We start from the raw sequence: 14,043 nt of genomic DNA on the forward strand, positions 1-14,043 counted from the left end.
GTGCACCTGGCAAAAAGTGGGAACAGTACGACAGGACACAGGAGGAGCTGAGAGATAACAGGGCGGAGGGCGCTTGCCCGAGCACGGCCGGGGCATCCCGGAGGCAGGGCCAGGAGTGACCCCTGAGCACCATCTCCAGGTGGTGCCTGGCCCCCTCCCCAGCTCCTGTCTCAGACAGGCCTGCCTCAGTCTCCCACTTGCAAAAAGGGAGTTTATTTATTAACTTCAGGTTTGGGGGCCCCACCCGGTGGGTGGTGCTCAGGGCTGACCCCTGGCTCTGCGCACCGGGACCCCTCCTGGCGGGGTTCAGGGGACCCTCTGGGCTGCCCAGAGCCTGAACCCGGGCCACCTGCGTGCAAGCCCAGCCCCTCCTCGCTGTCCCCGCCCCGGCTCCGGCCCCTGGACGGGGGGGTTTATGCGGGGCACACGGGGCAGTGCCGGGCACCTCCCAGAGGACAGCGGGTCGGCGGGGGTGGGGGGCTGAGGTCCGCCCGGCCCGCCCGGACGCGCCCTTCCCGCCGCGGCCCCTCCTCCCGGCCGCCCTCCGGGCTGTCCCCGCGGAAACCCGGAGCGGATCGGGGCGGGCCCGGCGCGCGCATGCGCAGGAGGGCGGCGGCGGCAGCTGCGCTCCGAGCCTGGACGCCGCCGCGGGTCGTTACTGTCCAGGTCGCCGCCGCCGGACGTGGAAGTGCGGGGACCTGGGCGGGGGCGGCGGCGGCGCGGGGGTCCGGCCCGTGCACCTGCCGGGGCTCCCCTGCGCCCCGGCCGCGACCCTCGCCGCGCGGTGTGACCCGCGCGGGCCCCGGCCCTGCTGCCCGGGCTGCAGAGTGGCCAGCTCTCCCCGAGGAGGCCCGAGGACAAGTGTCACCCCGCCGCCCCGGCACCCCAGTCTGTCGGCGGGCGCCTGTGGAGCGAGCCCACGTCTGCCGAGAGGGATCGGACGTGGAGACCCGGAGAGCGCCCCGCGAGGGGCAGTGTCCGGCGAGGGTCAGCGCACAGTGGGGGTAAGTGCACAGCGATCTCAGCGCGCAGTTAGGGGCTGGGCCCAGGGAGGGTCAGTGTCCAGCGATGGATGGTCAGCGCACAGGGAGGGGCAGTGCACAGCGAGGGTCAGGGCCCAGCGAGGGCCAGTGTCCAGCGAGGGTCAGTGCCCAATGAGGGTCAGCACACGGCGAGGGTCAGTGTCCAGCGAGGGTCAGTGCCCAGTGAGGGTCAGCGTACAGAGAGGGGCAGTGCACAGCCAGGGTCAGGGCCCCGCGAGGGCCAGTGTCCAGCGAGGGTCAGTGCCCAGTGAGGGTCAGCGCACGGCGAGGGTCAGTGTCCAGCGAGGGTCAGCGCACAGAGAGGGGCAGTGCACAGCCAGGGTCAGGGCCCCGCGAGGGCCAGTGTCCAGCGAGGGTCAGTGCCCAGTGAGGGTCAGCGCACGGCGAGGGTCAGTGTCCAGCGAGGATCAGTGCCCAGTGAGGGTCAGCGTACAGAGAGGGGCAGTGCACAGCCAGGGTCAGGGCCCCGCGAGGGCCAGTGTCCAGCGAGGGTCAGTGTCCAATGAGGACCAGCACACGGCGAGGGTCAGTGTCCAGCGAGGATCAGTGCCCAGCGAGGGTCAGCGTACAGAGAGGGGCAGTGCACAGCCAGGGTCAGGGCCCCGCGAGGGCCAGTGTCCAGCGAGGGTCAGTGCCCAGTGAGGGTCAGCGCACGGCGAGGGTCAGTGTCCAGCGAGGGTCAGCGCACAGAGAGGGGCAGTGCACAGCCAGGGTCAGGGCCCCGCGAGGGCCAGTGTCCAGCGAGGGTCAGTGCCCAGTGACGGTCAGCGCACGGCGAGGGCCAGTGTCCAGCGAGGGTCAGTGCCCAGTGAGGGTCAGCGCACGGCGAGGGCCAGTGCACAGCCAGGGTCAGGGCCCCGCGAGGGCCAGTGTCCAGCGAGGGTCAGTGCCCAGTGACGGTCAGCGCATGGCGAGGGTCAGTGTCCAGCGAGGGGTCAGTGCCCAGTGAGGGTCAGCGCACGGCGAGGGTCAGTGTCCAGCGAGGGTCAGCGCACAGAGAGGGGCAGTGCACAGCCAGGGTCAGGGCCCCGCGAGGGCCAGTGTCCAGCGAGGGTCAGTGCCCAGTGAGGGTCAGCGCACGGCAAGGGCCAGTGTCCAGCGAGGGTCAGTGCCCAGTGAGGGTCAGCGCACGGCGAGGGTCAGTGTCCAGCGAGGGTCAGCGTACAGAGAGGGGCAGTGCACAGCCAGGGTCAGGGCCCCGCGAGGGCCAGTGTCCAGCGAGGGTCAGTGCCCAGTGAGGGTCAGCGCACGGCAAGGGCCAGTGTCCAGCGAGGGTCAGTGCCCAGTGAGGGTCAGCGCACGGCGAGGGCCAGTGTCCAGCGAGGGGCAGTGCACAGCCAGGGTCAGGGCCCCGCGAGGGCCAGTGTCCAGCGAGGGTCAGTGCCCAGTGAAGGTCAGCGCATGGCGAGGGTCAGTGTCCAGCGAGGGGTCAGTGCCTCCCGGAAACCAGCAGGAAGCGAGGCCGGGAGGAAGGGTCGCTGGGGGCTCCTCTCCTGCCTCTGGGGGCGGTGGGCAGGGCCAGCCGGCCGGTCCTGCGTCTCCCTGAGTCATCACCAGAGGGTCCCGGGCCGCATCTCGGACTCCCGCGCTGGGGCGGATGCGGCGCGCGTGCACTGACCGGCCGCGGACACTGACCCAGACGCTCACGCACAACGCATGGTGCATGTTCAGACGTGCGCACAGACGCGCGTACGGACACACGCACAGACGCACATACAGATGCATAGACACGTGTATAGACGCACAGGTGGGTGACGCACGCAATGACGCACGTCTCGACACGCACAGACGCACGGATGAATGTACAGGCGCACAGACACACAGGCAGACACACAGATGTACAGATGCATGCATGGGGGCACAGACGCACAGACAGATACACAGGCGCACAGACGCACGTACAGACGCATGCGTGGGCGCACAGACACACAGAGACGCAGAGACGCACGTCCAGATAAGATACACAGACGCACAGACATGCACAGACTCACAGACACAGACGCACTTACAGACACAGAGGCACAGACACACGCACAGATGCACAGACACTGACGCACATACAGACACATGTGCAGACACACAAACGCACAGGTGCACGTGCAGAGACACAGACGTGCAGACACAGACGGGGTTTCGCAGGGGGCGCTGAGCTGGCCGCGCAGTTGGGGCCCACAGACGCCCCCGGGCCTTCTCCCGCGGTGGGGAGGGGGGTCGCGGTGTGGTTTTTGGTCTGGGCCCACGTTGCCACGTTTCTGGTGGGGGGTGGGAACTCTGGGGGGAGAGGGCTGGGGCCCGGGTCCTGGGACTGTTCAAAGTGTCGGGATCGCTGCATCCCAGAAACGGTCCTGGGAAGTTTGTGCCCCTTGGGGTGATGGAGAGCAGCCGCCGTCTCTGTCTCCGAAGCATCAGGAAGAACTGGAAGAGGGAACAGCCGCAGTTTCTACCCAGAACTCCGTGGGGTGACCTAAGCGCGTTTCCCCTCTCCTCCCGCTCCCTGCAGTCGCCTTGAGCACTTGGTTGGCACCGTGGGCTGGAGCCTCCCCGCACAGCACTGCAGGAGGAGCCTTTGTAGGAGTTGGGTTCCCAGCAGGAGAGGCCGAACCGGGGCTGTCACTTCTGCATGGTGAGTGGTGGGCGGTCCCGTGGCCGGCAGCTCCCTCAAAAAAGCTGGGGTGGCCATACTAGTATCCGACAACATAAACCAGATATCCCTTCCCCACCCCGGCCTCCTGCTGATGGATGCGCCATGGGGGGCCCAGAGTCCCCCCAGCCGCTCCGGGACCCCGGCCACCAGCAACTGCTCTTGTCGGCACTTTCTTTGGCAGTTATGCGGTTATTAACTTCTGTTTACCGAATCTCCGTGAAGGACAGTGTTTTTTGGGATTTTTGGGGTTTGTTTTTGTTTGGGGCCACACCCAGCGCTGTGCTCAGGGAGCACTCCCTGACGCTGGGGGACGTGGTGGCCCTTATGCTTTCTTCCTGTCAGGCATGTGGTCGCACCACGCATGTCACTGGACTTCCCTTCAGCGCTGTCCCACGAGGGTACCGCGTTTCTTTTCTTTTCTTTTGTCAGACCCTGGTGACGGGATTCATGGGAAGGGGGGTTGGTGGTGCTGTGAGTGTTGCCCTCCTGGGTGCCCCCCGGGTATGGCCCTGGGACGTGGGGTCAGACCCTCCTGGGTGCACCTGGGTCTTTGCTCCTGTTCTGTGTGTGTGTGTGTGTGTGTGTGTGAAAGAGAGAGACAGAGGTTCTTTTCTTGTTCATTCTGTGTGCGTGATCCACAGACCTTCCCAAGCTTAACATTGCTCCTGGACCCACACAGTTCCACACCCGGCTCCTGTACCTACACCCAGTACCTGTACCCACGCCCAGCGCCTGTACCCATACCCAGCACTCGTACCCACACAGTCCCACACCTGGCGCCTGTACCCACACCCGGCACCCGTACCCACACAGTCCCACACCTGGCGCCTGTACCTACACCCAGTACCTGTACCCACGCCCAGCGCCTGTACCCATACCCAGCACTCGTACCCACACAGTCCCACACCCGGCACCTGTACCCACACCCGGCACCCGTACCCACACAGTCCCACACCTGGCGCCTGTACCTACACCCAGTACCTGTACCCACGCCCAGCGCCTGTACCCATACCCAGCACTCGTACCCACACAGTCCCACACCCGGCACCTGTACCCACACCCGGCACCCGTACCCACACAGTCCCACACCTGGCGCCTGTACCCACACCCAGCGGGCCCCGCCTTAGCTCCCAGCCCACAGGGACTTTCAGGGTGCTGGGCGGAGGCCCCTCTCTGCCACGGACACCTCCAAGAACCTTCTTCCCTCCCTCCTCTCTGTCCCTCCTCCCCTTTCCCTCCTCCCCTCACCGTCCACCATCCCCCCGCAGGGCCGCCAGGATGAGCGTCCCTGACTACATGCAGTGCGCCGAGGACCACCAGACGCTGCTGGTGGTGGTGCAGCCGGTGGGCGTCGTGTCGGAGGAGAACTTCTTCCGCGTGTACCGGCGCATCTGTGCGGTGAGCCAGGTGAGCGTGCGGGACTCGCAGCGCGTGCTCTACATCCGCTACCGCCACCACTACCCGCCGGGCAACAACGAGTGGGGCGACCTGCAGACGCACCGCAAGGTGGTGGGCCTGGTGACCGTCACCGACTGCGCGGCGCCCGGGGACTGGCCCCAGGCGCTCGAGCGCTTCCAGGCGCAGAAGGAGATGTACGGGCCCACGCTGTACGACTCGCGCCTCTTCGTCTTCGGGCTGCCCGGCCACGTGGCCGAGCCCCCGCGCCCCGACGTGGCCTTCTACCCCAGCTACGACGCCTGCGACTCGGTGGAGAAGCGCATCGAGGACTTCGTGGAGTCGCTCTTCATCGTGCTGGAGTCCAAGCGCCTGGACCGCGCCACCGACAAGTCCGGGGACAAGATCCCGCTGCTGTGCGTGCCCTTCGAGAAGAAGGACTTCGTGGGGCTGGACACGGACAGCAGGTTGGCCGCTGGGAGGCCCCGCGGGGAAGGGGTGGGGGGAGGAGGTGCCTGCAAGTGCGTCCTGCCGGACCCCGCCCACCGGAGGCCCCGCCCACCGGAGGCCCCGCCCCCAGAGGCCCCGCCCACCGGAGGCCCCGCCCCCAGAGGCCCCGCCCACCGGAGGCCCCGCCCACCAAAAGGCCCCGCCCGCCAAAAGGCCCCGCCCACCAGAGGCCCCGCCCACCTTCCCGGGGGAAGGAGGGAAGGGGAGAAGGGTGGGGAGGAAGAGGAAGGAGAGGAGGGAGGGGTATGAGGAAGAGGAAGGAGGAGGGAGCAGAGGAGGGAGGGGAGGAAGTGGAGGGGAGGAGGGAGGGGAGGAAGAGGAGGAGTCAGAGTCGGAGGAGCCGCCCTGGGATGGTTTAGTAGTGGCAGGTGTGACCTTTGGCCTTTGGGGTTTTACGACTTGGAGCTCAGGTGAAGAAAGCCCCGCCTGAGGCTGGCGCCCCTGGCCGGCCCTGGTTTCAGTCTCTGCACCCCATATGGTCCCTCCGCCCCACCAACGAAGTAGCAGCTCAGACCGCCCCTTCCCCTGCCCACGGGAGTTTCTGGAAGGCGCCCTCGAAGCCCTCCCAGGGTGTGGGCTAAGGGGTGTCTCCGAGCCACCTGTCCCAGCTGTGCCCTCGCGCCGGCCCGTCCCTGGTGTCGCGGGACCCCGGCCCTCAGTGCCATGGGACGCTACGGGTCAGCTGCAGAGGACGGTGGCAGATGGCACGGGGCCGTACCAGCCCTGGTGCTGCCCGAAGGTGCCCCACACAGAGTGTCCTCGCCTGCACCCCGACGCCATCTGGGCTGTGGACGGTCCCTCCCTCGTGGACGTCCCTGGCACAGGGACACGTGTCCCCCTTGTGACATGGGCCGCTCCTGGGCTTGGTGGGTGCAGGCGTCCGGAAAAGTGCCGGTTGGTGTTGGTCAGTGATGCCCACAGCCTGCCTGGTGACTGCTGATGCCCTTGCCACTCTCAGCGCAGCCCGGGGCCCACCTGGCCTCCAGCCTCAGGCACCGCCTCCCGCCCGTGTCATCGGCACTGGGGCTCTTGTTTCTCAGGGGCCCAGGTGGTGGTGGGGGGCCTGGGGTGGACACGGACAGTGCCGGCCTCTGCTCTTCCGACGTCGCGTCCCCGTCCCGGGGCCTCTAACTCTGCCTGCCCCTCTCTCTCTTCTCTCCCTCCCCTTTCCCCTCTACCGCCCTGTGAGTTCGATGTTGGGTCTGAAAAGGTAGGCGGTGGGCAGGGCAGCTGCGCTCTCTCGGCTGCGTCCCGGCTTCCAAGCCGGCCGCTGCGGCCCGTGCTCATCCTGGCCTCGGACCAGCTTCCGTCCGTTTCTTTGCTCCATTCTCCTTTGGTTGTGCATGCCTCGTTGCCCCGGGATCCGCCCGGACACGTGTCTGGGGATCACGGGGCTTTGACTAACCGTCTTGTTTGGAGGAAGCAAGACGCGCTGCTGAGGCCGCTGGCCGGCTGTGCGGGCTCTCGCGCCAAGGGTCTCGGCTGCTGCTGTGTGATGTGTGCATGGGTGTGGGGGCCCCGGCCCCCCAGGCTGGGTGCAGAGGAGCAGGAGGGGGAGCAGAAGGAGGAGGAGGGGGAGCAGGAGGAGGAGGAGGAGGAGAGGGAGCTGGAGGAGGGAGAGGAGGATGAGGAGCAAGAGGAAGGGGAGCAGGAGCCAGAGGAAGAGGAGGAGCAGGAAATGGAGGAGGAAGAGAAGGAGGAGGGGAGCAGCAGGAGGAGGAGGAGGAGGAGGAGATGGAGCTGGAGGAGGGAGAGGAGGATGAGGAGCAAGAGGAAGGGGAGCAGGAGCAGGAAATGGAGGAGGAAGAGAAGGAGGAGGGGAGCAGGAGGAGGAGCGGGAGCTGGAGGAGGGGGAGGAGGACCCCACTCCCAGACCCAACCCAGACCCCACCACAAACCAGACCCTGCCACACTTCCAGATCCCACCAGATTCCTCCACACCCAGCCCCGCCCACTCAGACCCCGCCCACCAGACGACCGCCCTTCAGACCCCGCCCACTCACACGTGCATGCCAGGCCCCGCCCACCACAGGCCCCGCCCACTTAGAACCACCACACCCAGACCACGCCCACTCCAGGCCCCTCCACTCAGGCCCCGCCCACCCAGACTGCCACCTGCCAGATCCTGCCCACTCACACACGGCCATGCCAGGCCCCGCCCACCACAGGCCCCGCCCACTTAGAACCTACCACACCCAGACCACGCCCACTCCAGGCCCCCTCACACTCAGACTCCGCCCGCCTCAGACACACCCACCCAGACCCCTGCCCAGCAGAGCTGCCACACCCGGGCCCCCCACGTGCAGACTCCGCCTACCAGACCCCACCCTCCCAGCTAGTTCTTCGCCCCCAGCTGTGGTGACTTCCTGGGGCACAGGCGCCTGGGTGGGGGCGCTGTGAGGGCGGAGTGGGGAGCACCAGGATGGACGCACAGAGACTCTGGGCTGGACGCGGGCCGGGCTGAGTTGTGGGGGGGCTGTGCAGGTGGGCTGCGGGGCCCCTTCCCAGGACCCGAACCTGTGGGCGTGAGCAGGGGTCCCTGCTTTCCTGGCTCCTCTGTGACCAGGACCTGAGGCTGGGTGGGCGGGCAAGGGGCCAGGCATGGCCGGTGTGGGGAGTGCCACGGTCCCACGGGGGCTGGCGTGGGGCCCCCCTAGTTCTGCAGAGCAGGATCCGAGTGGCCCCAACGGAAACCAGGGCTGCCACGGCCACTGTGTGTGTGTGTGTGTGTATGTGTGTGTGTGTGTGTGTACGCTTAGGAGGCTGTGCGTGCGAGTGTGTGTACAGGAGCCCCCTTGTGTGTACGTGTACAGCCTGTGCACGCATGCGTGTGTGAGCAGCCCATGTGTGGGTGTACGTGTGCATCCCTGTGCATTTGTGTGCAGGAGTTCGTGCGTGTGTGTGTGTGCGTGCGTGCACGCTCGTGTGTACCTGCATGTGGGTGCGTGTGTGTACAATTCTGTGAGTGTGTGCAGAAGCCCCCGTGTGCGTGTGTTTATGCGTATGTGTGTCCGTGCGTGTGAGTGTGTGTGTGTGCACGCAGGATCCCATGCGCGCGCGCGTGCGGCCTGGGCCCCTGGCTCGTGTGGCTGTGCGTGGCTTTCCCTGCAGCGTTGCCTGGGGCTTGGGCCTGCCTTTGGGAGTGGGAAACTGGGGGTGGGTGGGTGCCGGTGCGGAGGTGGGCGCAGCGCCCCAGCAGCCGTGTCTGTCCCGCAGGCACTACAAGAAGCGCTGCCAGGGGCGCATGCGGAAGCACGTGGGGGACCTGTGCCTGCAGGCCGGCATGCTGCAGGACGCCCTGGTCCACTACCACATGGCCGTGGAGCTGCTGCGCTCTGTCAACGACTTCCTGTGGCTCGGAGGTGAGAGCGGGGCTACGCCCGCCATCCCGCCATCCTGCGGCCCCTCCCCTGGGCCTGAGCAGACCCGGGCAGGGAGGAGACTCAAGACTCAGCCTGCAGCCCCCCAGCTCACGGGGGAGGGTACGATGTGTTGGTCCGTGTCGGGTTTCTGTGGGGTGAGAAGAAGGTTCTGGAATTCCTTTGCTGGGCTGCCTGATGCACATGTTTGGTTTTTTTATTTTGGCTTGGGGCCACACCAGGCGATGCTCAGGGGTCCCTCCTGGTCTGCACTCAGGAGTGCCCCCCCTTGGCGGTGCTCCAGGGACCTGGGGGGGGTTGTTGGGGTGGAGCCCCACCGCTGCCGTTCCTGGTTGAAAGCCTGAGCAGGGCAGCCCCCCTGGGCGCCATGCTGAGCGCCTGTGCCATGCCGGGGCCTCCCCGCTAACTCTGCTTCTCCCTGTCTCGTTCTGGTTCCCAGCGGCCCTGGAGGGCCTGTGCTCGGCATCCGTCATCTACCACTATCCCGGGGGCACGGGCCGGCCCACCGGCGCTCGGAGGTCCCAGGGCGGCCTGCTGCCTGCCGAGGCCGCCAACAGACACCGTCCAGGTAGGTGGGCCCGGGACAGGATGGCCAGCAGTTTGCCAGGGGTCGCTGACTTATCCACGGCTCATTCCCGGGCTTGAGCGGCTTGAGCCTCAGCGGGGCCGATTCCTGCGTCTCTGTGCTGGAGTCGAGCCCCAGGGGTCAGTTTTAACGCCAGTTCCAGGCCTGTGCAGTTACTGATTTTCCAGGCTGGCGCCATCCCCTTGGTGCCTGCAGGCGGACGTGCTCCCGTCTGCGCCAGTCACCGAGAGAACCTGCCCCGCTGGGCGGTGTGCGCGGGACGGCGCCTTTCCTGCTTCCGGACCTCGCTGTCCTGTTACGGGGTCCCAGGAGACGGGCCGAGGGAGGCGTGCTCAGAACCGCTGCCGTTTCACAGCGAGGAGGTTCTTGATGGCTTTTTATTTCCTGGCTACACCTGGCAGTGCTCAGGCCTGACTCCTGGCTCTACACTCAGGGACCACTCCTGGTCATGCTTGGGGGACCCGGTGGGATCCGGGGGTGGAATCTAGGTCAGCCGTGTGCCAGGCAGGTGTTCCCGCTGCTGTGCTATTGCTCTGGCAGAGATTCCAGCCCCAGTCGCAGGCTTGCCAGGCTGGCAGCACACAGCCTCTCCGATGTGGTGCTGTGCCGGCCCCATGGTGCTGGGGGTCCCCTGGGCCACGTCGGTGATGTTCAGGGCCTCCGGCTGGTACCCAGGACTGAGGGTGGCTGAGTGTGTGCTGGGCGAGCCCCGGGCCAGCCCTTCCTTCCTCCCTCTCTCCTTCCCTCTCTCGATTCCTTCCTTCCCTCCCTCCCCTCCCTCTCTCCCTCCCTCCCTCCTTCCCTCCCTCCCTTCCTCCCTCCCTCCCTCCCTCCCTTCCTTCCTCCCTCCCTCCCTCCCTTCCTCCCTTCCTTCCATCCTTCCTTCCTCCTTCCTCCTTCCTTCCTCCTTCCCTCTTTCCCTCCCTCCCTCCCTCCCTCCCTCCTTCCCTCTCTTCCTTCTTCCCTTCTTCCGCTGCTGTCTGAATGTCCCTCCTTTTCCCTCCCTCCCTCCCTCCTTTTTCCTTCTTTCCTTTCTTCCTCCCTTCCCTCCTTCCCTCCCCCTTCCCTCCTTCCTTCCCTCCTTCCTTCCCTCCTTCCTTCCTTCCTTCCTTCCTTCCTTCCTTCCTTCCTTCCTCCTTATAACCCTGTTTCAATTTTCTTTGACTCAGGATTTTTTTTATTCTTTTTTGGTCACACTAAGTGATGCTCAAGGGTTACTCCTTGCTCTGCACTCAGGAATTACTCTCAGTGGTGCTCAGGGAATGCTATGGAATGCCAGGGGTTGAACTCAGGTTGACCGCATGCAAGACAAACACCCTATCCACTGTACTATGGCTCTGGCCCCGTCTCAGGAAATATTTTATTATTTATTTATTTATTTATTTTTTGCTTTTCGGGTCACACCTGGCGATGCGCAGGGGTTACTACTGGCCCATGCATTCAGGAGTTACTCCTGGCGGTGCTCGGAGGACCATATGGGATGCAGGGAATCGAACCCAGGTCGGCCATGTGCAAGGCAAATGCCCTACCCGCTGTGCTATCGCTCCAGCCCTCAGGATATATTTGAAATTAATTCATTTTGCTTCATTTTCAAGTGTGTGTGTATTTGCCCCCATGTCTGTTGGGATAGGTGGTCTGATTCTGTTCTCCTGACACTCACGGGGTTTGGGACCCCATATGTGGTCCCACTTCTGCTTTTGTTTGTTTTTGAGTCACACCTTATGGTGCTCAGGGCTCACTCCTGACTCTGTGCTTGGGGCTCTCTCCTGGAGGGGCTTGGGAGACCCTCTGGATGTCCCCACAGGCACCCGGGGGGGGTGTGCCAGGCCATCGTCCCACCCTCTCTGGGCATCTCGGGGCTTTGCTCCCTTGTGTTCACGGTTTGCATGTGAGGTCCAGATGGTCACTTGACTGGTCAGATGGGGACTTGCTGGTTAGCAGAGCTGAGCTGACGGTTTGCATGGAGACTAGGAGCCTTGAACACACGGTGGCTTCAGCTTGTATTCCGGGTCTGTTGGCTCTTCTGCTGCTGCCTGGAAATCAGGAACATGCCCAGAGCTGTCGGGGCTCGGCTATGGACGCGGGCTTCGGGGCTAGAAGGTGGCTCTCTGCACTTTCCCAGCGTCCTTGTGAGGTTAACGGGCAAGTGAGCCTCATCTGCGTGCCTGCCGTGCGTCCTTTGGGGAGCCGCTGAGCGGCCCACACACTCACATGTTAGGGACGCCCGGGGGCCGGAGCCACAGGACAGCAGGCAGGTGCTGGCCTTCACGCACCTGGCCTGGGCCCATCCCTGGCACCCCACAGGGTCCCCGGAGCCCTGCCGGCGTCATCCTTGAGCACAGCCAGGAGTCAGCCCGAGCATCACTGGGCAGGATTCAAAACCAGAAAGAGACAGAGCCAGCCCAATGTCCGGCTCAGCCCGCCCAAGGCGGGTTCTGGGGGTGCAGTGCTGGCTGGGAGGGCTCGGGGCCCGGCACCATGCCTGGGTTCCTGCAGAGTGACCTGATCCTGGTATGGTTGGGTACGGGCACTGGGAGGTGGCCGCACCCTACATGTCTCAGCCCCGCACCAGGCCTCTGCCATGCTGTGTTCCGGGGTAGGAAAGGAGCCGGAGCGAGCACGGACGGCCATTCCCTGAGCCGCTGAGCCCGCAGCTGGCTCGGCCCCAGTGCCCAGGGCTTCTCTGCCCGCCCGTGTCCAGGGCCTCACTGCCCACCCGTGTCCAGGGCCTCACTGACTGCCCCAATGTCCAGGTCCTCACTGCCCGCCCCAGTGTCCAGGTGCCTCACTGCCCGCCCAATGTCCAGGTCCTCACTGCCCTCCGGTGACCAGGCCCTTACTGCCCATCCGTGTCCAGGACCTCACAGCCCGCCCCAATGTCCAGGGCCTCACTGCCCGCCTGTGTCCAAGTACCTCACTGCCCACACGTGTCCAGGTGCCTCACTGCTCGCCCCAGTGTCCAGGTGCCTCGCTGCCCGCCCCAGTGTCCAGGGCCTCACTGCCACTCAGTGTCCAGGTGCCTCACTGCCCGCCCAATGTCCAGGGACTCACTGCCCTCCCCAATGTCCAGGTCCTCACTGCCCTCCGGTGACCAGGCCCTCACTGCCCGTCCGTGTCCAGGGCCTCACAGCCCTCCTGAATGTCCAGGGCCTCACTGCCCGCCCCAGTGTCCAGGGCCTCACTGCCACCCAGTGTCCAGGCGCCTCACTGCCCGCCCGCCTTGGTAGCTCCTTTCCCTGCTGCTAGGCGGCTCTCGGGCCCTAGGTGGCGCTGTCGCACCTCTGAGAGCCGCAGAGGGTCCAGCGTTCCTTGATTTCTCGGCCCCCAGCCTCAGTGCTGCAGCGTCCGTTTCATCCTGAAGCTGAGGAGCACCTTGTGCCTGCATCTTTTTGGTTTTGAACCATGCCTCGCAGAACTCGGGGCTGACTCCTGGCTCTGTGCTCAGGGGGCCCTCTGGGATGCCGGGGCTCGAACCCAGGGCGCCTTCCCCTCCGTCCTGTGCCTCTGGCCCCGTGCTTCTCTTGTGTTTTCTTCCTGCCACCTCACGTGAAGATTTCCGATGCGCCGTGAGGACTGTGGTGAGGCCGGGCGTTTCCTCCTGGGTCAGAAGCCGCTGGCCATGGTTGCGTGTGGAAGGCAGGCACCACCGCTGGCACCTTGGCACCCCATGGCCAGGGTGGTCGCCGGAGGGAAGCTGGTGTCGCCCTTGCCCCACGCCCACCCTCCAGAACCCTGGAGGCTTCTGGCTGCTGTTGTCTGATCTCGGGAGTCAGTGCACTAGAGGCAGAGCAGGGGGAAGCCTTGGAGATGCGAGGCTGGCCAGTGACCAGGACGCCCGCCGTGTGCTCTCGGAGACCAGGCGCTGGTGGGTCATTGAGACGCTGGGACTGGGGGCTGACTGCATCTTACTGATACCCGGATAGTGTTTTTTCGGGGGGTGGCGGGGCGTGCATTCCACACCCAGTGATGCCCAGGGATTACGCCTGGCTCTGCACTCAGAATCAGTCCTGAGGGGCTCGGGACACCCTCTGGGGTGCCGGGGATTGAACCTGGGTCGGTCGTGTGCCAGGCGGATGCCCTCCCCACTGTCCTGTCGCTCCGGCCCCAACATCTCATCGAGATTCCGCGGTGGCACTGGGCTTTGATGGTTTCAAGGGTTTTTGACCTTCTTAGGTCCACTAAGCTGACCTGTCCGAGTCCAAGCCGGGCACCGGGGAGGCGGCTGGTGACAGCACATGGCGAAGGCCTCGTGTGCAGACACGAACAGAGCCACCCTCGTTGTCGTGGGACAGGCGTCCCTCCGGGGCCCTTGGAGATGGATCCTGCTGCCTGCGACGGGGACGGGTCTGCCTGCCTGCCTTCCTGAGCAGGAGACGGGGCTCGTGCGGCCTTGCCTGGGACCTGCCTTCTCCCCAGAGAGGAGCTCCCCGGTGTTCCGGGCTGCCCGGAAGACGAGACGGGACCAAGTAGCTCTCTGTGAAGGAA

At 65.5% G+C, this 14,043-nt stretch overlaps 1 protein-coding gene across 1 annotated transcript in view; it reads left to right on the forward strand.

Annotated features, from left to right (window-relative positions):
• The first annotated feature begins 901 nt into the window (after nt 1-901).
• TRAPPC9 (trafficking protein particle complex subunit 9) overlaps nt 902-14,043 on the forward strand; it is a 102,932-nt gene continuing 89,790 nt past the window's right edge. Inside the window, exons 1-5 of the mRNA XM_056110904.1 lie at nt 902-1,004; nt 4,956-5,549; nt 6,782-6,802; nt 8,809-8,954; nt 9,412-9,540. Coding sequence (XP_055966879.1) covers nt 4,966-5,549; nt 6,782-6,802; nt 8,809-8,954; nt 9,412-9,540 — 880 coding nt within the window. The 5' untranslated portion in view covers nt 902-1,004; nt 4,956-4,965. The remainder of the gene's footprint in view (nt 1,005-4,955; nt 5,550-6,781; nt 6,803-8,808; nt 8,955-9,411; nt 9,541-14,043) is intronic.

The sequence above is a fragment of the Sorex fumeus genome, unplaced genomic scaffold (genome assembly GCF_029834395.1).
Source record: "Sorex fumeus unplaced genomic scaffold, SorFum_2.1 ptg000011l, whole genome shotgun sequence".
Lineage (NCBI taxonomy): Eukaryota > Metazoa > Chordata > Mammalia > Eulipotyphla > Soricidae > Sorex > Sorex fumeus.